The sequence below is a fragment of the Pristiophorus japonicus genome, unplaced genomic scaffold (genome assembly GCF_044704955.1).
Source record: "Pristiophorus japonicus isolate sPriJap1 unplaced genomic scaffold, sPriJap1.hap1 HAP1_SCAFFOLD_603, whole genome shotgun sequence".
In the NCBI taxonomy this organism is placed as follows: Eukaryota; Metazoa; Chordata; class Chondrichthyes; family Pristiophoridae; genus Pristiophorus; species Pristiophorus japonicus.
In genome coordinates, this window is record NW_027254513.1 from 250,001 (window position 1) to 273,170 (window position 23,170).

A 23,170-nucleotide genomic window follows, 5' to 3' on the forward strand; every position below is an offset into this window, starting at 1 on the left:
GAAGATATCAAGATCAAGTGCACCACGCTCGGCTTCTATTCAGCCTCCATGTTCTATCTCTACAAGGACGACGGAAAAACTCATCTCATGTCCAAGGCCCCGACCACGAGAGATTTCACCGTCACTTTCGACATTCTCAATATCTCGGTCACAAACAAGGGCAACTACAGCTGCAGCTACGACTCGGAAATAGACGGAAAGACGTACAAATCGGGAAGGAGCGACGTGGTTCTGGTGAATCTGCAAGGCAAGTCTTAACTCCATCGTTACCAAGAACTGACCCCGGTCTTGTGCAACAAGCAAATGCAATCATGGTATTACGAAAGGGAAATCACGTTTGACAAATGTGTTGGAGTTCTTTGAGGATGTAACGCGCAGGGTGGATAAAGGGGACATCAGTAGATGTCATGTATTTGGATTTCCAGAGGGCATTCGATAAGGTGCCACATAAGCAATTACGGCACAAGATAAAAGCTCACGGGGTTGGGGGTAATATATTAGCATGAATAGAGGATTGGCTAACTAACAGAGAACAGAGAGTCAGGATAAATGGGTCACATCGATCGCAGCCTTGACAGTGCGGTATTCCCTCAGTACTGCCCCTCCGACAGTACAGTACGGCACTCCCTCAGTACTGCCCCTCCAACAGTACGGCACTCCCTCAGTACTGCCCCTCCGACAGCACAGTACGGCACTCCCTCAGTACTGCCCCTCCAACAGTACGGCACTCCCTCAGTACTGCCCCTCCGACAGCACAGTACGGCACTCCCTCAGTACTGCCCCTCCGACAGCACAGTACGGCACTCCCTCAGTACTGCCCCTCCGACAGCGCAGTACGGCACTCCCTCAGTACTGCCCCTCCGACAGTACAGCACTCCCTCAGTACTGCCCCTCCGACAGTACGGCACTCCCTCAGTACCGCCCCTCCGACAGTACGGCACTCCCTCAGTACTGCCCCTCCGACAGCGCAGTACGGCACTCCCTCAGTATCGCCCCTCCGACAGTACGACACTCCCTCAGTACTGCCCCTCCGACAGCGCAGTACGGCACTCCCTCAGTACTGCCCCTCCGACAGTACAGTACGGCACTCCCTCAGTACTGCCCCTCCCACAGTGCAGTACGGCACTCCCTCAGTACCGCCCCTCCAACAGCGCAGTACGGCACTCCCTCAGTACTGCCCCTCCGACAGTACAGTACGGCACTCCCTCAGTACTGCCCCTCCGACAGCGCAGTGCAGCACTCCCTCAGTACTGTCCCTCCGATAGTGCAGTACGGCACTCCCTCAGTACTGCTCCTCCGACAGTACAGTACGGCACTCCCTCAGTACTGCCCCTCCGACAGCACAGTACGGCACTCCCTCAGTACTGCCCCTCTGACAGCACAGTACAGCACTCCCTCAGTACTGCCCCTCCGACAGCGCAGTGCGGCACTCCCTCAGTACTGCCCCTCCGACAGCGCAATACGGCACTCCCTCATTACCGCCCCTCCGACAGTACAGCACTCCCTCGGTATTGCCCCTCCGACAGCACAGTGCGGCGCTCCCTCAGTACTGCCCCTCCGACAGCGCAGTACGGCACTCCCTCAGTACCGCCCCTCCGACAGTACGGCACTCCCTCAGTACCGCCCCTCCGACAGTACGGCACTCCCTCAGTACTGCCCCTCCGACAGTACGGCACTCCCTCAGTACTGCCCCTCCGACAGTACGGCACTCCCTCAGTACTGCCCCTCCGACAGTTCGGCACTCCCTCAGTACTGCCCCTCCGACAGCGCAGTACGGCACTCTCTCAGTACCGCCCCTCCGACAGTACGGCACTCCCTCAGTACCGCCCCTCCGACAGTACGGCACTCCCTCAGTACTGCCCCTCCAACAGTACGGCACTCCCTCAGTACTGCCCCTACGACAGTACGGCACTCCCTCAGTACCGCCCCTCCGACAACGCAGTACGGCACTCCCTCAGTACTGCCCCTCCGACAGTGCAGTACGGCACTCCCTCAGTACTGCCCCTCCGACAGTGCAGTACGGCACTCCCTCAGTACCGCCCCTCCGACAACGCAGTACGGCACTCCCTCAGTACTGCCCCTCCGACAGAGCAGTACGGCACTCCCTCAGTACTGCCCCTCCGACAGCGCAGTACGGCACTCCCTCAGTACTGCCCCTCCGACAGCGCAGTACGGCACTCCCTCAGTACTGCCCCTCCGACAGCACAGTACGGCACTCCCTCAGTACTGCCCCTCCGACAGTGCAGTACGGCACTCCCTCAGTACTGCCCCTCCGACAGCGCAGTACGGCACTCCCTCAGTACTGCCCCTCCGACAGCGCAGTACGGCACTCCCTCAGTACTGCCCCTCCGACAGCACAGTACGGCACTCCCTCAGTACTGCCCCTCCGACAGCGCAGTACGGCACTCCCTCAGTACTGCCCCTCCGACAGTGCAGTACGGCACTCCCTCAGTACTGCCCCTCCGACAGTGCAGTACGGCACTCCCTCAGTACTGCCCCTCCGACAGTACGGCACTCCCTCAGTACTGCCCCTCCGACAGTACAGTACGGCATTCCCTCAGTACTGCCCCTCCGACAGTACAGTACGGCACTCCCTCAGTACTGCCCCTCCAACAGAACGGCACTCCCTCAGTACTGCCCCTCCGACAGCACAGTACGGCACTCCCTCAGTACTGCCCCTCCGACAGCACAGTACGGCACTCCCTCAGTACTGCCCCTCCGACAGCGCAGTACGGCACTCCCTCAGTACTGCCCCTCCGACAGTACGGCACTCCCTCAGTACTGCCCCTCCGACAGTACGGCACTCCCTCAGTACCGTCCCTCCGACAGTACGGCACTCCCTCAGTACTGCCCCTCCGACAGCGCAGTACGGCACTCCCTCAGTACCGCCCCTCCGACAGTACGACACTCCCTCAGTACTGCCCCTCCGACAGCGCAGTACGGCACTCCCTCAGTACTGCCCCTCCGACAGTACAGTACGGCACTCCCTCAGTACTGTCCCTCCGACAGTGCAGTACGGCACTCCCTCAGTACTGCCCCTCCGACAGTACAGTACGGCACTCCCTCAGCACTGCCCCTCCGACAGTACAGTATGGCACTCCCTCAGTACTGCCCCTCCGACAGCACAGTACGGCACTCCCTCAGTACTGCCCCTCCAACAGCACAGTAAGTCACTCCCTCAGTACTGCCCCTCCGACAGTACAGTACGGCACTCCCTCAGTACTGCCCCTCCGACAGTACGGCACTCCCTCAGTACTGCCCCTCCGACAGCACAGTAAGTCATTCCCTCAGTACTGCCCCTCCGACAGTACAGTACGGCACTCCTTCAGTACTGCCCCTCCGACAGTACAGTACGGCACTCCCTCAGTACTGCCCCTCCGACAGCGCAGTAAGTCACTCCCTCAGTACTGCCCCTCCGACAGTACAGTACGGCACTCCCTCAGTACTGCCCCTCCGACAGCACAGTACGGCACTCCCTCAGTACTGCACTGAGAGTGTCAGCCTAGACATATGTCCCTGGAGTGGGACTTCAACCCACAACACTCTGATCCGGAAGTGAGAGAGCATTACCCACTAAGCCACGACTGACACTGATCGTCCAAACTTCCTTGCGATTATCTCTGTCGCGCCTTGACGAGATCGAATGCGAATTGACGATCGCCAGTGATGGAGCTAATCAGTGCTGGGACTCCCAACTATTTACAATCTATAGTAACAAAAAAAAACAGAGAGTCAGGATAAATGGCTCATTCTCGGGTTGTCAATCAGTAACTAGTGGGGTGCCGCAGGGATCAGTGCTGGGGACCCAACTATTTACAATCTATATTAACGACTTGGAAGAAGGGACTGAGTGTAACGTAGCCAAGTTTGCTGACGTAAAAAGATGGGAGGAAAAGCAATGTGTGAGGAGGACACAAAATCTGCAAAAGGACACAGACAGGCTCAGTGAGTGGGCAAAAGTTTGTCCGATGGAGTATAATGTGGGAAAGTGTGAGGTCATGCACTTTGGCATAAAAAAATTCAAAGAGCAAGTTATTATTTAAATGGAGAAAGATTGCAAAGTGCCGCAGTACAGCGGGACCTGGGGGTTACTTGTGCATGAAACACAAAAGGTTAGTATGCAGGTACAGCAAGTGATCAGGAAGGCCAATAGTATCTTGGCCTTTATTGCAAAGGGGATGGAGTATAAAAGCAGGGAAGTCTTGCTCCAGTTATACAGGGTATTGGTGAGGCCACACCTGGAGTACTGCGTGCAGTTTTGCTCTCCGTATTTACGAAAGGATATACTTGCTTTGGAGGCAGTTCAGAGAAGGTTCACTCGGTTGATTCCGGGGATGAGGGGGTTGACTTATGAGGAAAGGTTGAGCAGGTTGGGCCTCTACTCATTGGAATTCAGAAGAATGAGAGGTGATCTTATCGAAACGTATCAGATTATGAGGGGGCTCGACAAGGTGGATGCAGAGAGGATGTTCCCACTGATGGGGGAGACTGGAACTAGGGGGCATGGTCTTAGAATAAGGGGCCGCCCATTTAAAACTGAGATGAGGAGGAATTTCTTCTCTCAGAGGGTTGTAAATCTGTGGAACTCGCTGCCTCAGAGAGCTGTGGAAGCCGGGACATTGAATATATTTAAGACAGAGATAGACAGTTTCTTAACCGATAAGGGAGCGGGCAGGGAAGTGGAGCTGTGTCCATGATCGGATCAGCCATGATCGTATTAAATGGCGGAGCAGGCTCGAGGGGCCGAATGGCCCACTCCTGCTCCTATTTCTTGTGTTCTTATGTAATAATCTTTTCTTGATTTCAGATTTCCTGGAGCCGCCAATTATTGCGTTTGATCAAATGTCCAACGTTTTCGTGCAAGGGCAAAGTGTCACAGTCCGCTGTGAGGCTCCCGAGAAATTTGATAACAGCCGATTTTACTTGTACAAAGACGGTGAAGACAACGTCATCCGTTCCCTGACAGCAACTGACGCCTCGTCCAGCGTTACGTTCAATTTCTCCGAAGTGCTTGCCAGTGATGAAGGCACGTATTACTGCCGATACCAAGCTCTTTTGTCAAAGGAACTCTGGTTCAACTCCTCACTTAGCGGCAGTGCAAATATCACTGTCCACGGTAAGTGTTAACTACATCAAACTCTTCCCTGAGAATAAGGAGTGAGCAATTGGTTGTTCACCCATTTGCAGGAAGTAACCTTGTTTGAAAGGCAGGGTGGATAAGGGTGAACCAGTAGGTGTCATATATTTGGAGTTCCAGGAGGCATTTGACAAGCGCCACATAAAAGGTTACTGCACAAGACAAAAGCTCACGGGGTTGGGGCTAATATATTAGCGCGGATAGACGATTGGTTAACTAACTAGAGAGTCGGGATAAATTGGTCATTTTCCGATTGGCAATCAGTAACTCGTGGAATGCCGCAGGGAGCAGTGCTGGGGCCCCAGCTATTTACTGCACGAGGTAAAAGTTCACGGGGTTGGGGGTAATATATTAGCCTGGATAGAGGATTGACTAACGAACAGAAAACAGAGAGTCGGGATAAATGGTCCATTCTCGGGTTGGCAATCAGTAACTAGTGGGGTGCTACAGGGATCAGTGCTGGGGCCCCAGCTATTTACTGCACGAGATAAAAGTTCACGGTGTTGGGGGTAATATATTAGCCTGGATAGAGGATTGACTAACGAACAGAAAACAGAGAGTCGGGATAAATGGTCCATTCTCGGGTTGGCAATCAGTAACTAGTGGGGTGCCTCAGTGATCAGTGCTGGGTCCCCAGCTATTTACTGCACGAGATAAAAGTTCATGGGGTTGGGGGTAATATATTAGCCTGGATAGAGGATTGGTTAACAGAAAACAGAGAGTCGGGATAAATGGTCCATTCTCGGGTTGGCTATCAGTAACTAGTGGAATGCCGCAGGGATCAGTGCTGGGGCCCCAGCTATTTACTGCACGAGATAAAAGTTCACGGGGTTGGGGGTAATATATTAGCCTGGATAGAGGATTGGTTAACAGAAAACAGAGAGTCGGGATAAATGGTCCATTCTCGGGTTGGCTATCAGTAACTAGTGGAATGCCGCAGGGATCAGTGCTGGGGCCCCAGCTATTTACTGCACGAGATAAAAGTTCACGGGGTTGGGGGTAATATATTAGCCTGGATAGAGGATTGGTTAACAGAAAACAGAGAGTTGGGATAAATGGTCCATTCTTGGGCTGGCAATCAGTGACTAGTGGGGTGCCACAGGGATCAGTGCTGGGGCCCCAGCTATTTACAATCTATATGAACTACTTTGGATGAAGGGACCAAGTGTAATGTAGACAAGTTTGCTGACGATACAAAGATGGGTGGGAAAGCAAGTTGTGAGGAGGACACAAAGAATCTGCAAAGGACACAGACAGGCTTAAGTGACTCGGCAAAGATTTGCCCGATGGAGTATAATGTGGGAAAATGTCAGGTTGTCTACTTTGGCAGAAATAATAGAAAAGCAAATTATGATTTAAATCGAGACAAATTTGCAAAGTGCTGCAGTACAGAGACACCTGGTGCATGAAACACAAAATGTTAGTATGCAGATCACCATAGGCAGTCCCTGGGAATCGAGGAAGATTTGCTCCCACTCTAACACGAGTTTTCGGGTGACTGAACAGTCCAATACAGGAACCACAGACCCTGTCACAGGGTGGGACAGATACTCGTTGGAGGAAATGATGGGTGGGGAGTCTGGTTTGCCGCACGCTCCTTCCGCTGCCTGCGCTTGCTTTCTGCGTGCTCTCGGCGACGAGACTCGAGGTGCTCAGCGCCCTCCCTGATACACTTCTTCCACTTAGGGGCGGACTGGTCTTTGGGCCAGGGACTCCCAGGTGTGGGTGGGGATGTTGCACTTTATCAGGGAGAGGTGTCCCTTGTAACATTTCCTCTGCCCACCATGGGCTCGCCTGCCGTGTAGGTGTTCCATGTAACTAGTGGGGTGCAGCAGGGATCAGTGCTGGGGCCTCAACTATTTACAATCTATATTAACAAACAGAAAACCGAGAGTCAGGATAAATGGTTCATTCTCGGGTTGTCAATCAGTAACTAGTGGGGTGCCACAGGGATCAGTGCTGGGGCCCCAACTATTTACAATCTATATTAACGACTTGGAAGAAGGGACTGAGTGTAACGTAGCCAAGTTTGCTGACGATACAAAGATGGGAGGAAAAGCAATGTGTGAGGAGGACACAAAATCTGCAAAAGGACACAGACAGGCTCAGTGAGTGGGCAAAAATTTGGCAGATGGAGTATAATTTTTGAAAGTGTGAGGTCATCCACTTTGGCAGAAATAATAGAAAAGCAAATTATAATTTAAATGGAGAAAGATTGCAAAGTGCTGCAGTACAGCGGGACCTGGGGGTTACTTGTACATGAAACACAAAAGGTTAGTATGCAGGTACAGCAAGTGATCAGGAAGGGCCAATGGTATCTTGGCCTTTATTGCAAAGGGGATGGAGTATAAAAGCAGGGAAGTCTTGCCCCAGTTATACAGGGTATTGGTGAGGCCACACCTGGAGTACTGCGTGCAGTTTTGCTCTCCGTATTTACGAAAGGATAGACTTGCTTTGGAGGCAGTTCAGAGAAGGTTCACTCGGTTGATTCCGGGGATGAGGGGGTTGACTTAAAGCAGAGAAGTCCTACTACAACTGTACAGGGTATTGGTGAGGCCACACCTGGAGTACTGCGTGCAGTTTTGGTCTCTGTATTTAAAGAAGGATATACTTTGCATTGGAGGCAGTTCAGAGACGGTTCGCTCGGTTGATTCCGGAGATGACGGGGTTGACTTAAAGCAGGGAAGTCCTGCTACAACTGTACAGAGTAGTCGTGAGGCAACAAATGGAGTACTGCGTGCAGTTTTGGTCTCTGTATTTAAAGAAGGATATACTTTGCATTGGAGGCAGTTCAGAGACGGTTCGCTCGGTTGATTCCGGAGATGAGGGGGTTGACTTAAAGCAGAGAAGTCCTACTACAATTGTACAGGGTATTGGTGAGGCCACACCTGGAGTACTGCGTGCAGTTTTGGTCTCCGTATTTAAGGAAGGATATACGTTGCATTAGCACGCAGGTACAGAATTTGGCAGATGGAGCACGATGTGAGAAAATATGAGGTTGTCCGCAATTTGGCCCGCGCTTGTTGTGAATTTCCACGGTGAAGTGCGTGGTTCGCGGCAAGTGTGTTTCCCGTTTGGGTCCGCGCCTTTATTTAAAGGCGCGTGACGTTTTTTTTTTAAGCGAGCCGCTTGCCTAACTTTTTCAGATGATGTCCAGCTCCGGCTCGTGAACAAGGGCGACAACTGCGCGGGGATCGTGGAGATTTACTACAACGGGACCTGGGTCAGGGTGTGCGGCGATACCTGGAACAACGCGGTGGCTCAGGTGGTCTGTCGGCAGCTGGGGTGCGGCTTTGTCAAGAGCGCGTCCCGCGGCGAGCGTTCTGCGGCGGGCGCCAGCGGAGTGGTCCGTCACTACTACATCCACTGCCTGGGCTCCGAGGCCCTTCTCTGGAACTGCTACTTGTTCTCAATGAGGGAAACCAGTTGCTACAGCTCTTTCCGCGCCGAAGTGACCTGCTCAGGTAAGCGCTGAGCGTTTTGCAACGGGGGCAGCGTTCCGTCGGCGTCGCCTTCTGACGAAGAAACGGACGAAACAGGGGCAGGAGTCGGCCATTCGGCCCCTCGAGCTCGCTCCGCCATTTAATACCATCGTGGCCTGATCCGATCATGGACCCAGCTCCACTTCCCTGCCCGTCCCCTTATCGGTTTAAAAACATAGAAACATAGAAAATAGATGCAGGAGTAGGCCATTGGGCCCTTCGAGCCTGCACCGCCATTCAATGAGTTCATGGCTGAACATTCCCTCAGTACCCCACTCCTGCCTTCTCTCCATACCCCCTGATCCCTTTCGCCGTAAGGGCCACATCTAACTCCCTCTTGAATATATCCACTGAACTGGCCTCAACAACTTTCTGTGGTAGAGAATTCCACAGGTTAAAAAACTCTCTATCTCCGCCTTAAATATATTCATAGAAACATAGAAAATAGGTACAGGAGTAGGCCATTGGGCCCTTCGAGCCTGCACTGCCATTCAATGAGTTCATGGCTGAACATTCCCTCAGTACCCCACTCCTGCCTTCTCTCCATACCCCCTGATCCCTTTCGCCGTAAGGGCCACATCTAACTCCCTCTTGAATATATCCACTGAACTGGCCTCAACAACTTTCTGTGGTAGAGAATTCCACAGGTTAAAAAACTCTCTATCTCCGCCTTAAATATATTCATAGAAACATAGAAAATAGGTGCAGGAGAAGGCCATTTGGTCCTTCGAGCCTGCACCGCCATTCAATGAGTTTGTGGCTGAACATGCAACTTCAGTACCCCATTCCTGCTTTCTCGCCATACCCCTTGATCCCCCTAGAATGTCCCGGCTTCCACAGCTCTCTGAGGCAGCGAGTTCCACAGATTTACAACCCTCCGAGAGAAGAAATTCCTCCTCATCTCAGTTTTAAATGGGCGGCCCCTTATTCTAAGACCATGCCCCCTAGTTCTAGTCTCCCCCATCAGTGGGAACATCCTCTCTGCATCCACCTTGTCGAGCCCCCCTCATAATCTGATACGTTTCGATAAGATCACCTCTCATTCTTCTGAACTCCAATGAGTAGAGGCCCAACCTCCTCAACCTTTCCTCATAAGTCAACCCCCTCATCCCCGGAATCAACCGAGTGAACCTTCTCTGAACTGCCTCCAAAGCAAAGTATATCCTTTCGTAAATACGGAGAGCAAAACTGCACGCAGTACTCCAGGTGTGGCCTCACCAATACCCTGTATAACTGGAGCAAGACTTCCCTGCTTTTATACTCCATCCCCTTTGCAATAAAGGCCAAGATACCATTGGCCTTCCTGATCACTTGCTGTACCTGCACACTAACCTTTTGTGTTTCATGCATAAGGACCCCTAGGATTGGCTAACTAGCAGAAAACAGTGAGTCAGGATTAATGGGTCATTCTCCGGTTGGCAATCAGTAATTAATAGTGGGGTGCCGCAGGGATCAGTGCTGGGACCCCAACTATTTACAATCTATATTAACGACTTGGAAGAAGGGACTGAGTGTAACGTAGCCAAGTTTGCTGACGATACAAAGATGGGAGGAAAAGCAATGTGTGAGGAGGACACAAAAAATCTGCAAAAGGACACAGACAGGCTCAGTGAGTGGGAAAAAATTAGCAGATAGAGTATAATGTGGGAAAGTGTGAGGTCATGCACTTTGGCTGAAAAAAAATCAAAGAGCAAGTTATTATTTAAATGGAGAAAGATTACAAAGTGCCGCAGTACAGCGGGACCTGGGGGTTACTTGTACATGAAACACAAAAGGTTAGTATGCAGGTACAGCAAGTGATCAGGAAGGGCCAATGGTATCTTGGCCTTTATTGCAAAGGGGATGGAGTATAAAAGCAGGAAAGTCTTGCTCCAGTTATACAGGGTATTGGTGAGGCCACACCTGGAGTACTGCGTGCAGTTTTGGTCTCCGTATTTACGAAAGGATACATTTGCTTTGGAGGCAGTTCAGAGAAGGTTCACTCGGTTGATTCCGGGGATGAGGGGGTTGACTTATGAGGAAAGGTTGAGGAGGTTGGGCCTCTACTCATTGGAATTGAGAAGAATGAGAGGTGATCTTATCGAAACGTATCAGATTATGAGGGGGGCTCGACAAGGTGGATGCAGAGAGGATGTTCCCACTGATGGGGGAGACTAGAACTAGGGGGCATGGTCTTAGAATAAGGGGCCGCCCATTTAAAACTGAGATGAGGAGGAATTTCTTCTCTCAGAGGGTTGTAAATCTGTGGAACTCGCTGCCTCAGAGAGCTGTGGAAGCCGGGACATTGAATATATTTAAGACAGAGATAGACAGTTCCTTAACCGATAAGGGGGCGGGCAGGGAAGTGGAGCTGGGTCCATGATCGGATCAGCCACGATGGTATTAAATGGCGGAGCAGGGCTCGAGGGGCCGAATGGCCCACTCCTGCCCCTATTTCTTCTGTTCTTCTGTTCTTGTTTAATTTCCCTTTTCGCTCCCCTCAGAGCAACCCCTCAAGCCGGCGATTTCTGCATTCCGCACTCCAAGTGTCTTCATGAGGGGCGAGAACGTTACCATCCAGTGTCAGTTCGCTCAGTTCTACACCGCCAGCCGGATATTCCTGTACCGGGTCGGCGAGGCAAAGGCCGTGCTGTCCATGCCTGTCCCGGAGGAAGACAAAACCGTGAACTTCACCATCATCGATATCCAGAGCAAGCAGAGCGGGAACTACACCTGCAACTATGACATGGACATATCGGAATTGGTGTTCAGCTCTGAGCAAAGCGAGCAACAGATGATCACGGTCAAAGGTCAGCCCCGCTCGACCAAAACATGGCGACATAGTTATAGGCCATTTGGCCCTTCGAGCCTCATAGAATGGCTACTTTCCATAGGGTGTCTTGGACAGGTTCGGTGAGTGGGGCAAATGCATGGCAGATGCAGTATAATGTGGATAAATGTGAGGTTATCCACTTTGGGGGTAAAAACAGGAAGGCAGAATATTATCTGAATGGTGACAGATTAGGAAAAGGGGAGGTGCAACTAGACCTGGGTGTCATGGGACATCAGTCATTGAAAGTTGGCCATGCAGGTACAGCAGGCGGTGAAAAAGTCAAATGGCATGTTGGCCTTCATAGCGAGAGGATTTGAGTATAGGAGCAGGGAGGTGTTACTGCAGTTGTACAGGGTCTTAGTGAGACCACACCTGGAGTATTGTGTTCAGTTTTGGTCTCCTAACCTGAGGAAGGACATTCTTGCTATTGAGGGAGTGCAGCGAAGGTTCACCAGACCGATTCCCGGGATGGCAGGACTGATATATGAAGAAAGACTGGATCGACTAGGCTTATATTCACTGGAATTTAGAAGAATGAGAGGGGATCTCATAGAAACATATAAAATTCTGACAGGTTTGGACAGATTAGATGCAGGAAGAATGTTCCCGATGTTGGGGAAGTCCAGAACCAGGGCTCACAGTCTAAGGATAAGGGGTAAGCCATTTAGGACCGAGATGAGGAGAAACTTCTTCACTCAGAGAATTGTGAACCTGTGGAATTCTCTACCACAGAAAGTAGTTGGGGGCCAGTTCGTTGGATATATTCAAGAGGGAGTGAGATGTGGCCCTTACGGCTAAAGGGATCAGGGGGTGTGGAGAGAAGGCAGGAGTGGGGTACTGAGGGAATGATCAGCCATGATCATATTGAATGGTGGTGCAGGCTCGAAGGGCCGAATGGCCTGCTCCTGAACCTATTTCCGATGTTTCTATGTTTCTTATCCAATTCCAATTTTGAAAGATAAAATTAAGTCTGCTGCCACCAGCCTTTCAGGCAATGAGTTCCTGATCCCAACCACTCACTGCGTGAAATAGGATTTTCTTGCGTCGCCTTTCGTTATTTTGCAAATTACCTTCAATCTGTGTCCTCTGGTTCGCCAAATTTTGGCCAATGGGGACATAGGCACACAGAAATCTACGGCACAGAAGGAGGCCATTTCGGCCAATCATGTCCGCGCTGACTGACATAGTGCCGCTTGGCCCTGGTCAGCAGCCCTGAAACATTGGGTAACTAACAGAAAACAGAGTCGGGATAAATGGTTCATTCTCGGGATCAGTAACTAGTGGGGTGCCACAGGGATCAGTGCTGGGACCCCAGCTATTTACAATCTATATTAACGACTTGGAAGAAGGGACTGAGTGTAACGTAGCCAAGTTTGCCAACGATACAAAGATGGGAGGAAAAGCAATGTGTGAGGAGGACACAAAAAACCTGTAAAAGGACATAGACAGGCTCAGTGAGTGGGCAAAAATTTGGCCGATGGAGTATAATGTGGGAAAGTGTGAGGTCATGCACTTTGGCTGAAAATAAAGAGCAAGTTATTATTTAAAGGGAGAAAGATTGCAAAGTGCCGCAGTACAGCGGGACCTGGGGGTTACTTGTACATGAAACACAAAAGGTTAGTATACAGGTACAGCAAGTGATCAGGAAGGCCAATGGTATCTTGGCCTTTATTGCAAAGGGGATGGAGTATAAAAGCAGGGAGGTCTTGCTCCAGTTAGACAGGGTATTGGTGAGGCCACACCTGGAGTACTGCGTGCATTATGGTCTCCGTATTTACGAAAGGATATACTTGCTTTGGAGGCAGTTCAGAGAAGGTTCACTCGGTTGATTCCGGGGATGAGGGGGTTGACTTATGAGGAAAGGTTGAGGAGGTTGGGCCTCTACTCATTGGAATTCAGAAGAATGAGAGGTGACCTTATCGAAACGTATCAGATTATGAGGGGGCTCGACAAGGTGGATGCAGAGAGGATGTTCCCACTGATGGGGGAGACTAGAACTAGGGGGCATGGTCTGAGAATAAGGGGCCGCCCATTTAAAACTGAGATGAGGAGGGATTTCTTCTCTCTGAGGGTTGTAAATCTGTGGAACTCGCTGCCTCAGAGAGCTGTGGAAGCCGGGACATTGAATATATTGAAGACAGAGATAGACAGTTCCTTAACCGATAAGGGGGCGGGCAGGGAAGTGGAGCTGGGTCCATGATCGGATCAGGCCACGATCGTATTAAATGGCGGAGCAGGCTCGAGGGGCCGAATGGCCGACTCCTGCTCCCGTTTCTTATGTTCTTATGTTTAATAATTCTGTATGCATGGACCTGTAAATCAGATTTGCTCACTCTTTTCCAGATGAACCACCTGAGCCGCAGATTTCATCGGATAAAGTTCCTCCGCAGTTCCTCCTGGGTCAGATCATCAGACTGGCGTGCCGAGCGCCGAAATACTTCTCGGTAAACACGTATTACTTGTACAAGGATAACGACAATAATTTCATCAGTTCCCAGGCGGCCATCGTGCAGGACAGCCCGGCAGTATTTGAGCTGATGGCTGAGAGCAACGCGGATGAGGGTGATTATAAATGCCGCTATGAAATGAAGACGTCAGGGCAACTGTATAACTCCTCCCACAGTGACCCCCTCAAAGTGACAGTGATCGGTAAGTCCACATTCTTCTCCATATTTCATCAGAAATCCCAAAGTGCTTTCCGGCCAAGGAAGCATTTTTCTGAGTGTGGTCACTTCAGCAAACGCGGCCAATTTGCACACAGCAAGCTCCCACACCCAGCGATGTGATAACGACCAGGATTGTCACGTGTTCAACCAGCATTGTAACCCATGTATAATCTGACCCTTGACATTGACATGCTGCAACACACACACACATGGGGGAAAATGTATTTGGTTGGAGTAGACGCCTGCTCCAAATGGATCGAGTGTGACATTTTAATTTCAAGCACATCCTCTGCCACGGTAGAAAGTCCACGGGCAATGTTCGCCGCCCATGGTCGACCGGACGTCTTGGTCAGCGACAATGGCCCGTGCTTCACAAGCACTGAATTCCAGGACTTCATGGCGGGCAATGGAATCAACCATGTCAGAACGGCACCGTTCAAGCCGGCCTCAAACGGCCAGGCAGAACGAGCAGTGCAGATAATCAAACAGGGGATGCTCAGAATCCAAGGGGGTTCCCTACAAAGCCGCTTATCACGCCTCCTGTTGGCCAATAGATCCCGACCACACTCGCTCACAGGGGTTCCACCCACAGAGCTGCTAATGAAAAGGCCGCTCAAAATGGTTGAAGAAGTTCCTCCTCATCTCGGTCCTAAATGGCTTACCCCTTATCCCTAGACTGTGGCCCCTGGTTCTGGACTTCCCCAACATTGGGAACATTCTTCCTGCATCTAACCTGTCTAAACCTGTCAGAATTTTAAACGTTTCTATGAGATCCCCTCTCATTCTTCTGAACTCAAGTGAATACAAGCCCAGTTGATCCAGTCTTTCTTGATAGGTCAGTCCCACCATCCCGGGAATCAGTCTGGTGAACCTTCGCTGCACTCCCTCAATAGCAAGAATGTCCTTCCTCAAGTTAGGAGACCAAAACTGTACACAATACTCCAGGTGTGGCCTCACCAAGGCCCTGTACAACTGTAGCAACACCTCCCTGCCCCTGTACTCAAATCCCCACGCTATGAAGGCCAACATGCCATTTGCTTTCTTAACCACCTGCTGTACCTGCATGCTAACCTTCAATGACTGATGTACCATGACACCCAGGTCTCGATGCATCTCCCCTTTTCCTAATCTGTCACCATTCAGATAATAGTCTGTCTCTCTGTTTTTACCACCAAAGTGGATAACCTCACATTTATCCACATTATACTTCATCTGCCATGCATTTGCCCACTCACCTAACCTATCCAAGTCGCTCTGCAGCCTCACAGCATCCTCCTCGCAGCTCACACTGCCACCCAACTTAGTGTCATCCGCAAATTTGGAGATACTACATTTAATCCCCTCGTCTAAATCATTAATGTACAATGTAAACAGACCAGAGAGTGGAGAACCTGTGGAATTCTCTACCACAGAAAGTTGTTGAGGCCAATTCACTAAATGTATTCAAAAAGGAGTTAGATGAAGTCCTTACTACTCGGGGGATCAAGGGGTATGGTGAGAAAGCAGGAAGGGGGTACTGAAGTTGCATGTTCAGCCATGAACTCATTGAATGGCGGTGCAGGCTAGAAGGGCCGAATGGCCTACTCCTGCACCTATTTTCTATGTTCTATGTTTCTATGTAAAACCCGGCTATCCCTTATATATCCCATCCTCGTCGTCATTGATACGTCCTTACTACACAGTATAAATGCACACAAGGCCCATGATTGAGAGAAGGTCAGTCTGTGACCTGTCCTTTATTCCATAGCACTCAAGTGATGGAAGTGGGTGGAGCTTCCCCTTTTATACCTGAAGGTGCAGGTTAGGAGTGTCTCCCACAAGTTCACCCCCTAGTGGTCATTGTTCTCACAGTGTACAACTTAGGTCAGATTATACATGGGTCACAATGCTGGTTGAATACATGACAAGGATAATCTGTTTTCGTGATGTTGGTCGAGGAATAAATATTGGCCCCGGGACACCGGGGAGAACTCCCCCTGCTCTTCTTCCAAATAGTGGCCCCGGGATCTTTTACATCCACCTGAGAGGGCAGACGGGGCCTCGGTTTAAGGTCACACCCGAAAGACGGCACCTCAGACAGTGCGGCATTCCCTCAGTACTGCCCCTCCGACAGTATAGTACGGCACTCCCTCAGTACTGCCCCTCCGACAGTACGGCACTCCCTCAGTACTGCCCCTCCGACAGTATAGTACGGCACTCCCTCAGTACTGCCCCTCCGACATCACAGTGCGGCACTCCCTCAGTACTGCCCCTCCGACATCACAGTACGTCACTCGCTCAGTACTGCCCCTCCGACAGTATAGTACGGCACTCCCTCAGTACTGCCACTCCGACATCACAGTACGGCACTCCCTCAGTACTGCCCCTCCGACATCACAGTACGTCACTCGCTCAGTACTGCCCCTCCGACAGTATAGTACGGCACTCCCTCAGTACTGCCCCTCCGACAGCACAGTACGTCACTCGCTCAGTACTGCCCCTCCGACAGTATAGTACGGCACTCCCTCAGTACTGCCCCTCCGACATCACAGTACGTCACTCGCTCAGTACTGCCCCTCCGACAGTATAGTACGGCACTCCCTCAGTACTGCCCCTCCGACATCACAGTACGGCACTCCCTCAGTACTGCCCCTCCGACATCACAGTACGTCACTCGCTCAGTACTGCCCCTCCGACAGTATAGTACGGCACTCCCTCAGTACTGCCCCTCCGACATCACAGTACGGCACTCCCTCAGTACTGCCCCTCCGACATCACAGTACGGCACTCCCTCAGTACTGCCCCTCCGACATCACAGTACGGCACTCACTCAGTACTGCCCCTCCGACAGCGCAGTATGACACTCCCTCAGTACCGCCCCTCCGACAGTACGGCACTCCCTCAGTACTGCCCCTCCGACAGCGCAGTACGGCACTCGCTCAGTACCGCCCCTCCGACAGTACGGCACTCCCTCAGTACCGCCCCTCCGACAGTGCGGCACTCCCTCAGTACTGCCCCTCCGACAGTACGGCGCTCCCTCAGTACCGCCCCTCCGACAGTGCGGCACTCCCTCAGTACTGCCCCTCCGACAGTACGGCACTCCCTCAGTACTTCCCCTCCGACAGCGCAGTACGGCACTCTCTCAGTACTGCCCCTCCAAAAGTACGGCACTCCCTCAGTACTGCCCCTCCGACAGTGCAGTACGGCACTCCCTCAGTACTGCCCCTCTGACAGCACAGTACGGCGCTCCCTCAGTACTGCCCCTCCGACAGTATGGCACTCCCTCAGTACTGCCCCTCTGACAGCACAGTACGGCGCTCCCTCAGTACTGCCCCTCCGACAGTACGGCACTCCCTCAGTACCACCCCTCCGACAGTGCAGTACGGCACTCCCTCAGTACCGCCCCTCCGACAGTACGGCACTCCCTCAGTACTGCCCCTCCGACAGTACGGCACTCCCTCAGTACCACCCCTCCGACAGTACGGCACTCCCTCAGTACCGCCCCTCCGACAGTGCAGTACGGCACTCCCTCAGTACCACCCCTCCGAGAGTACGATGCTCCCTCAGTACTGCCCCTCCGACAGTACAGTACGGCACTCCCTCAGTACTGCCCCTCCGACAGTACGGCACTCCCTCAGTACTGCCCCTCCGACAGTACGGCGCTCCCTCAATACTGCCCCTCCGACAGTACGGCACTCCCTCAGTACTGCCCGTCCGACAGTACGGCACTCCCTCAGTACTGCCCCTCCGACAGTACGGCACTCCCTCAGTACTGCCCCTCCGACAGTACGGCACTCCCTCAGTACTGCCCCTCCGACAATACGGCACTCCCTCAGTACTGCCCCTCCGACAGTACGGCACTCCCTCAGTACTGCCCCTCCGACAGTACGGCACTTCCTCAGTACCGCCCCTCCGACAGTACGGCACTCCCTCAGTACCACCCCTCCGACAGTACGACACTCCCTCAGTACTGCCACTCCAACAGTGCAGTATAGAAACATAGATAGAAACATAGAAAATAGGTGCAGGAGTAGGCCATTCGGCCCTTCTAGCCTGCACCGCCATTCAATGAGTTCATGGCTGAACATGCAACTTCAGTACCCCATTCCTGCTTTCTCACCATACCCCTTGATCCCCCGAGTAGTAAGGACTTCATCTAACTCCTTTTTGAATATATTTAGTGAATTGGCCTCAACTACTTTCTGTGGTAGAGAATTCCACAGGTTCACAATTCTCTGGGTGAAGAAGTTCCTCCTCATCTCGGTCCTAAATGGCTTACCCCTTATCCTTAGACTGTGACCCCTGGTTCTGGACTTCCCCAACATTGGGAACATTCTTCCTGCATCTAACCTGTCTAAACCCATCAGAATTTTAAACATTTCTATGAGATCCCCTCTCATTCTTCTGAACTCCAGTGAATACAAGCCCAGTTGTTCCAGTCTTTCTTGATAGGTCAGTCCCGCCATCCCGGGAATCAGTCTGGTGAACCTTTGCTGCACTCCCTCAATAGCAAGAATGTCCTTCCTCAAGTTAGGAGACCAAAACTGTACACAATACTCCAGGTGTGGCCTCACCAATGCCCTGTACAACTGTAGCAACACCTCCCTGCCCCTGTACTCAAATCCCCTCGCTATGAAGGCCAACATGCCATTTGCTTTCTTAACCGCCTGCTGTACCTGCATGCCAATCTTCAATGACTGATGTACCATGACACCCAGGTCTCGTTGCACCTCCCCTTTTCCTAATCTGTCACCATTCAGATAATAGTCTGTCTCTCTGTTTTTACCACCAAAGTGGATAACCTCACATTTATCCACATTATACTTCATCTGCCATGCATTTGCCCACTCACCTAACCTGTCCAAGTCACTCTGCAGCCTCTTAGCATCCTCCTCACAGCTCACACCGCCACCCAACTTAGTGTCATCCGCAAATTTGGAGATACTACATTTAATCCCCTCGTCTAAATCATTAATGTACAATGTAAACAACTGGGGCCCCAGCACAGAACCCTGCGGTACCCCACTAGTCACTGCCTGCCATTCTGAAAAGTCCCCATTTACTCCTACTCTTTGCTTCCTGTCTGACAACCAGTTCTCAATCCACGTCAGCACACTACCCCCAATCCCATGTGCTTTAACTTTGCACATTAATCTCTTGTGTGGGACCTTGTCGAAAGCCTTCTGAAAGTCCAAATATACCACATCAACTGGTTCTCCTTTGTCCACTTTACTGGAAACATCCTCAAAAAATTCCAGAAGATTTGTCAAGCATGATTTCCCTTTCACAAATCCATGCTGACTTGGACCTATCATGTCACCTCTTTCCAAATGCGCTGCTGTGACATCCTTAATAATTGATTCCATCATTTTACCCACTACTGAGGTCAGGCTGACCGGTCTATAATTCCCTGTTTTCTCTCTCCCTCCTTTTTTAAAAAGTGGGGTTACATTGGCTACCCTCCACTCCATAGGAACTGATCCAGAGTCTATGGAATGTTGGAAAATGACTGTCAATGCATCCACTATTTCCAAGGCCACCTCCTTAAGTACTCTGGGATGCAGTCCATCAGGCCCTGGGGATTTATCGGCCTTCAATCCCATCAATTTCCCCAACACAATTTCCCGACTAAAAAGGAATTCCCTCAGTTCCTCCACCTTACTAGACCCTCCGACCACTTTTATAACCGGAAGGTTGTTTGTGTCCTCCTCAGTGAATACCGAACCAAAGTACTTGTTCAATTGGTCTGCCATTTCTTTGTTCCCCGTTATGACTTCCCCTGATTCTGACTGCAGGGGACCTACGTTTGTCTTCACTAACCTTTTTCTCTTTACATATCTGTAGAAACTTTTGCAATCCGTTTTAATGTTCCCTGCAAGCTTCTTCTCGTACTCCATTTTCCCTGCCCTAATCAAACCCTTTGTCCTCCTCTGCTGAGTTCTAAATTTCTCCCATTCCCAGGTTCGCTGCTATTTCTGGCCAATTTGTATGCCACTTCTTTGGCTTTAATACTATCCCTGATTTCCCTAGATAGCCACGGTTGAGCCACCTTCCCTTTTTTATTTTTACGCCAGACAGGGGTGTACAGTCTCTAAATGTCTGCCATTGCCCATCCACAGTCAACCCCTTAAGTATCATTCGCCAATCTATCCTAGCCAATTCACGCCTCATACCTTCAAGGTTACCCTTCTTTAAGTTCTGGACCATGGTCTCTGAATTAACTGTTTCATTCTCCATCCTAATGCAGAATTCCACCATATTATGGTCACTCTTCCCCAAGGGGCCTCGCACAATGAGATTGCTAATTAATCCTCTCTCATTACACAACACCCAGTCTAAGATGGCCTCCCCCCTAGTTGGTTCCTCGACATATTGGTCTAGAAAATCATCCCTTATGCACTCCAGGAAATCCTCCTCCACCATATTGCTTCCAGTTTGGTTAGCCCAATCTATATGCATATTAAAGTCACCCATTATACCTGCTGCACCTTTACTGCATGCACCCCTAATTTCCTGTTTGATGCCCTCCCCAACATCACTACTACTGTTTGGAGGTCTGTACACAACTCCCACTAACGTTTTTTGCCCTTTGGTGTTCTGCAGCTCTACCCATATAGATTCCACATCATCCAAGCTAATGTCCTTCCGAACTATTGCATTAATCTCCTCTTTAATCAGCAATGCTACCCCACCTCCTTTTCCTTTTATTCTATCCTTCCTGAATGTTGAATACCCCTGGATGTTGAGTTCCCAGCCCTGATCATCCTGGAGCCACGTCTCCGTAATCCCAATCACATCATATTTGTTAACATCTATTTGCACAGTTAATTCATCCACCTTATTGTGGATACTTCTTGCATTAAGACACAAAGCCTTCAGGCTTGTTTTTTGAACACCCTTTGTCCTTTTAGAATTATGATGTAGTGTGGCCCTTTTTGTTTCTTGCCTTTGTTTACTCGGCCTTCCACTATTGCTTTTTACCTTTCTACCATCTGTTTCTGACTCCATATTACTTTGTCCTATCTCGCTGCATAGGTTCCCATCCCCCTGCCATATTAGTTTCAACACTCCCGAACTGCATTAGCAAATGTTACCCCTAGGACATCAGTTCCAGTCCTGCCCAAGTTCAGACCGTCCCTTTTGCACAGGTCCCAATTCCCCCAGAACTGGTTCCAATGTCCCAGGAATTTGAATCCCTCCCTCTTGCACCACTGCTCAAGCCACGTATTTATTCTAACTATCCTGCTCCCTCTACTCTGATTAGCACGTGGCACTGGTAGCAATCCAGAGAATACTACCTTTGAGGTCCGACTTTTTAATTTAACTCCTAGCTCCCTAAATTCAGCTTGTAGGACCTCTTCCCACTTCTTACCTACATCGTTGGTACCTACATGTACCACGACAACTGGCTGTTCACCCTCCCTCTCCAGAATGCTCTGCAGCCGCTCCGAGACATCCTTGATCCTTGCACCAGGGAGGCAACATACCATCCTGGAGTCTCGGTTGCAGCCGCAGAAACTCCTATCTATTCCCCTTACAATAGAGTCCCCTATCACTATAGCTCTCCCACTCTTTTTCCCGCTCCACAGTACTGCCCCTCCGACAGTGCTGTGCTCCCTCAGGTCTGCCCCTCCAACAGTGCAGCGCTCCCTCAGGTCTGCCCCTCCAACAGTGCGGCGCTCCCTCAGTACTGCCCCTCCGACAGTGCAGCGCTCCCTCAGGTCTGCCCCTCCAACAGTGCGGCGCTCACTCAGTACTGCCCCTCAAACAGTACGGGACTCCCTCAGGTCTGCCCCTCCAACAGTACGGCGCTCCCTCAGTACTGCCCCTCCAACAGTACGGCACTCCCTCAGTACTGTCCCTCCGACAGCGCAATGCAGCGCTCCCTCAGTACTGTCCCTCCGACAGCACAGTACGGCACTCCCTCAGTACTGCCCCTCCGACAGTACGGCACTCCCTCAGTACTGCCCCTCCGACAGTACGGCACTCCCTCCGTACTGCCCCTCCGACAGCGCAGTGCAACGCTCCCTCAGTACTGCCCCTCCGACAGTACAGTACGGCACTCCCTCAGTACTGCCCCTCCGACAGCACAGTACGGCACTCCCTCAGTACTGCCCCTCCGACAGCGCAGTGCAGCGCTCCCTCAGCACTGTCCCTCCGACAGCGCAGTACGACACTCCCTCAGTACTGTCCCTCCGACAGCGCAGTGCAGCGCTCCCTCAGTACTGTCCCTCCGACAGCGCAGTACGGCACTCCCTCAGTACTGCCCCTCCGACAGCGCAGTACGGCACTCCCTCCGTACTGCCCCTCCGACAGTGCAGTGCAACGCTCCCTCAGTACTGCCCCTCCGACAGTGCAGTACGGCACTCCCTCAGTACTGCCCCTCCGACAGCGCAGTACGGCACTCCCTCAGTACTGCCCCTCCGACAGCGCAGTACGACACTCCCTCAGTGCTGCCCCTCCGACAGCGCAGTACGGCACTCCCTCAGTACTGCCTCTCCGACAGTACAGTACGGCACTCCCTCAGTACTGCCCCTCCGACAGTGCAGTGCAACGCTCCCTCAGTACTGCCCCTCCGACAGTGCAGTACGGCACTCCCTCAGTACTGCCCCTCCGACAGCGCAGTACGGCACTCCCTCAGTACCACCCCTCCGACAGTACAGTACGGCACTCCCTCAGTATCGCCCCTCCGACAGTACGGCACTCCCTCAGTACTGCCCCTCCGACAGCGCAGTACGGCACTCCCTCAGTACCGCCCCTCCGACAGTGCAGTACGGCATTCCCTCAGTACTGCCCCTCCGACAGTACGGCACTCCCTCAGTACTGCCCCTCCGACAGTGCAGTACGGCACTCCCTCAGTACTGCCCCTCCGACAGCGCAGTACGACACTCCCTCAGTGCTGCCCCTCCGACAGCGCAGTACGGCACTCCCTCAGTACTGCCTCTCCGACAGTACAGTACGGCACTCCCTCAGTACTGCCCCTCCGACAGTGCAGTACGGCACTCCCTCAGTACCACCCCTCCGACAGTACAGTACGGCACTCCCTCAGTACTGCACCTCCGACAGCGCACTACGGCACTCCCTCAGTACTGCC

General features: G+C 51.7%; 1 protein-coding gene across 1 annotated transcript in view; it reads left to right on the top strand.

Moving 5' to 3' along the window:
• LOC139255433 (scavenger receptor cysteine-rich domain-containing protein DMBT1-like) overlaps window positions 1-23,170 on the top strand; it is a 108,590-nt gene that overhangs the window by 80,633 nt on the left and 4,787 nt on the right. Inside the window, exons 4-8 of the mRNA XM_070873917.1 lie at window positions 1-247; window positions 4,808-5,116; window positions 8,284-8,601; window positions 11,103-11,408; window positions 13,775-14,080. The exon at window positions 1-247 is cut by the window's left edge and continues 59 nt beyond it. Coding sequence (XP_070730018.1) covers window positions 1-247; window positions 4,808-5,116; window positions 8,284-8,601; window positions 11,103-11,408; window positions 13,775-14,080 — 1,486 coding nt within the window. The remainder of the gene's footprint in view (window positions 248-4,807; window positions 5,117-8,283; window positions 8,602-11,102; window positions 11,409-13,774; window positions 14,081-23,170) is intronic.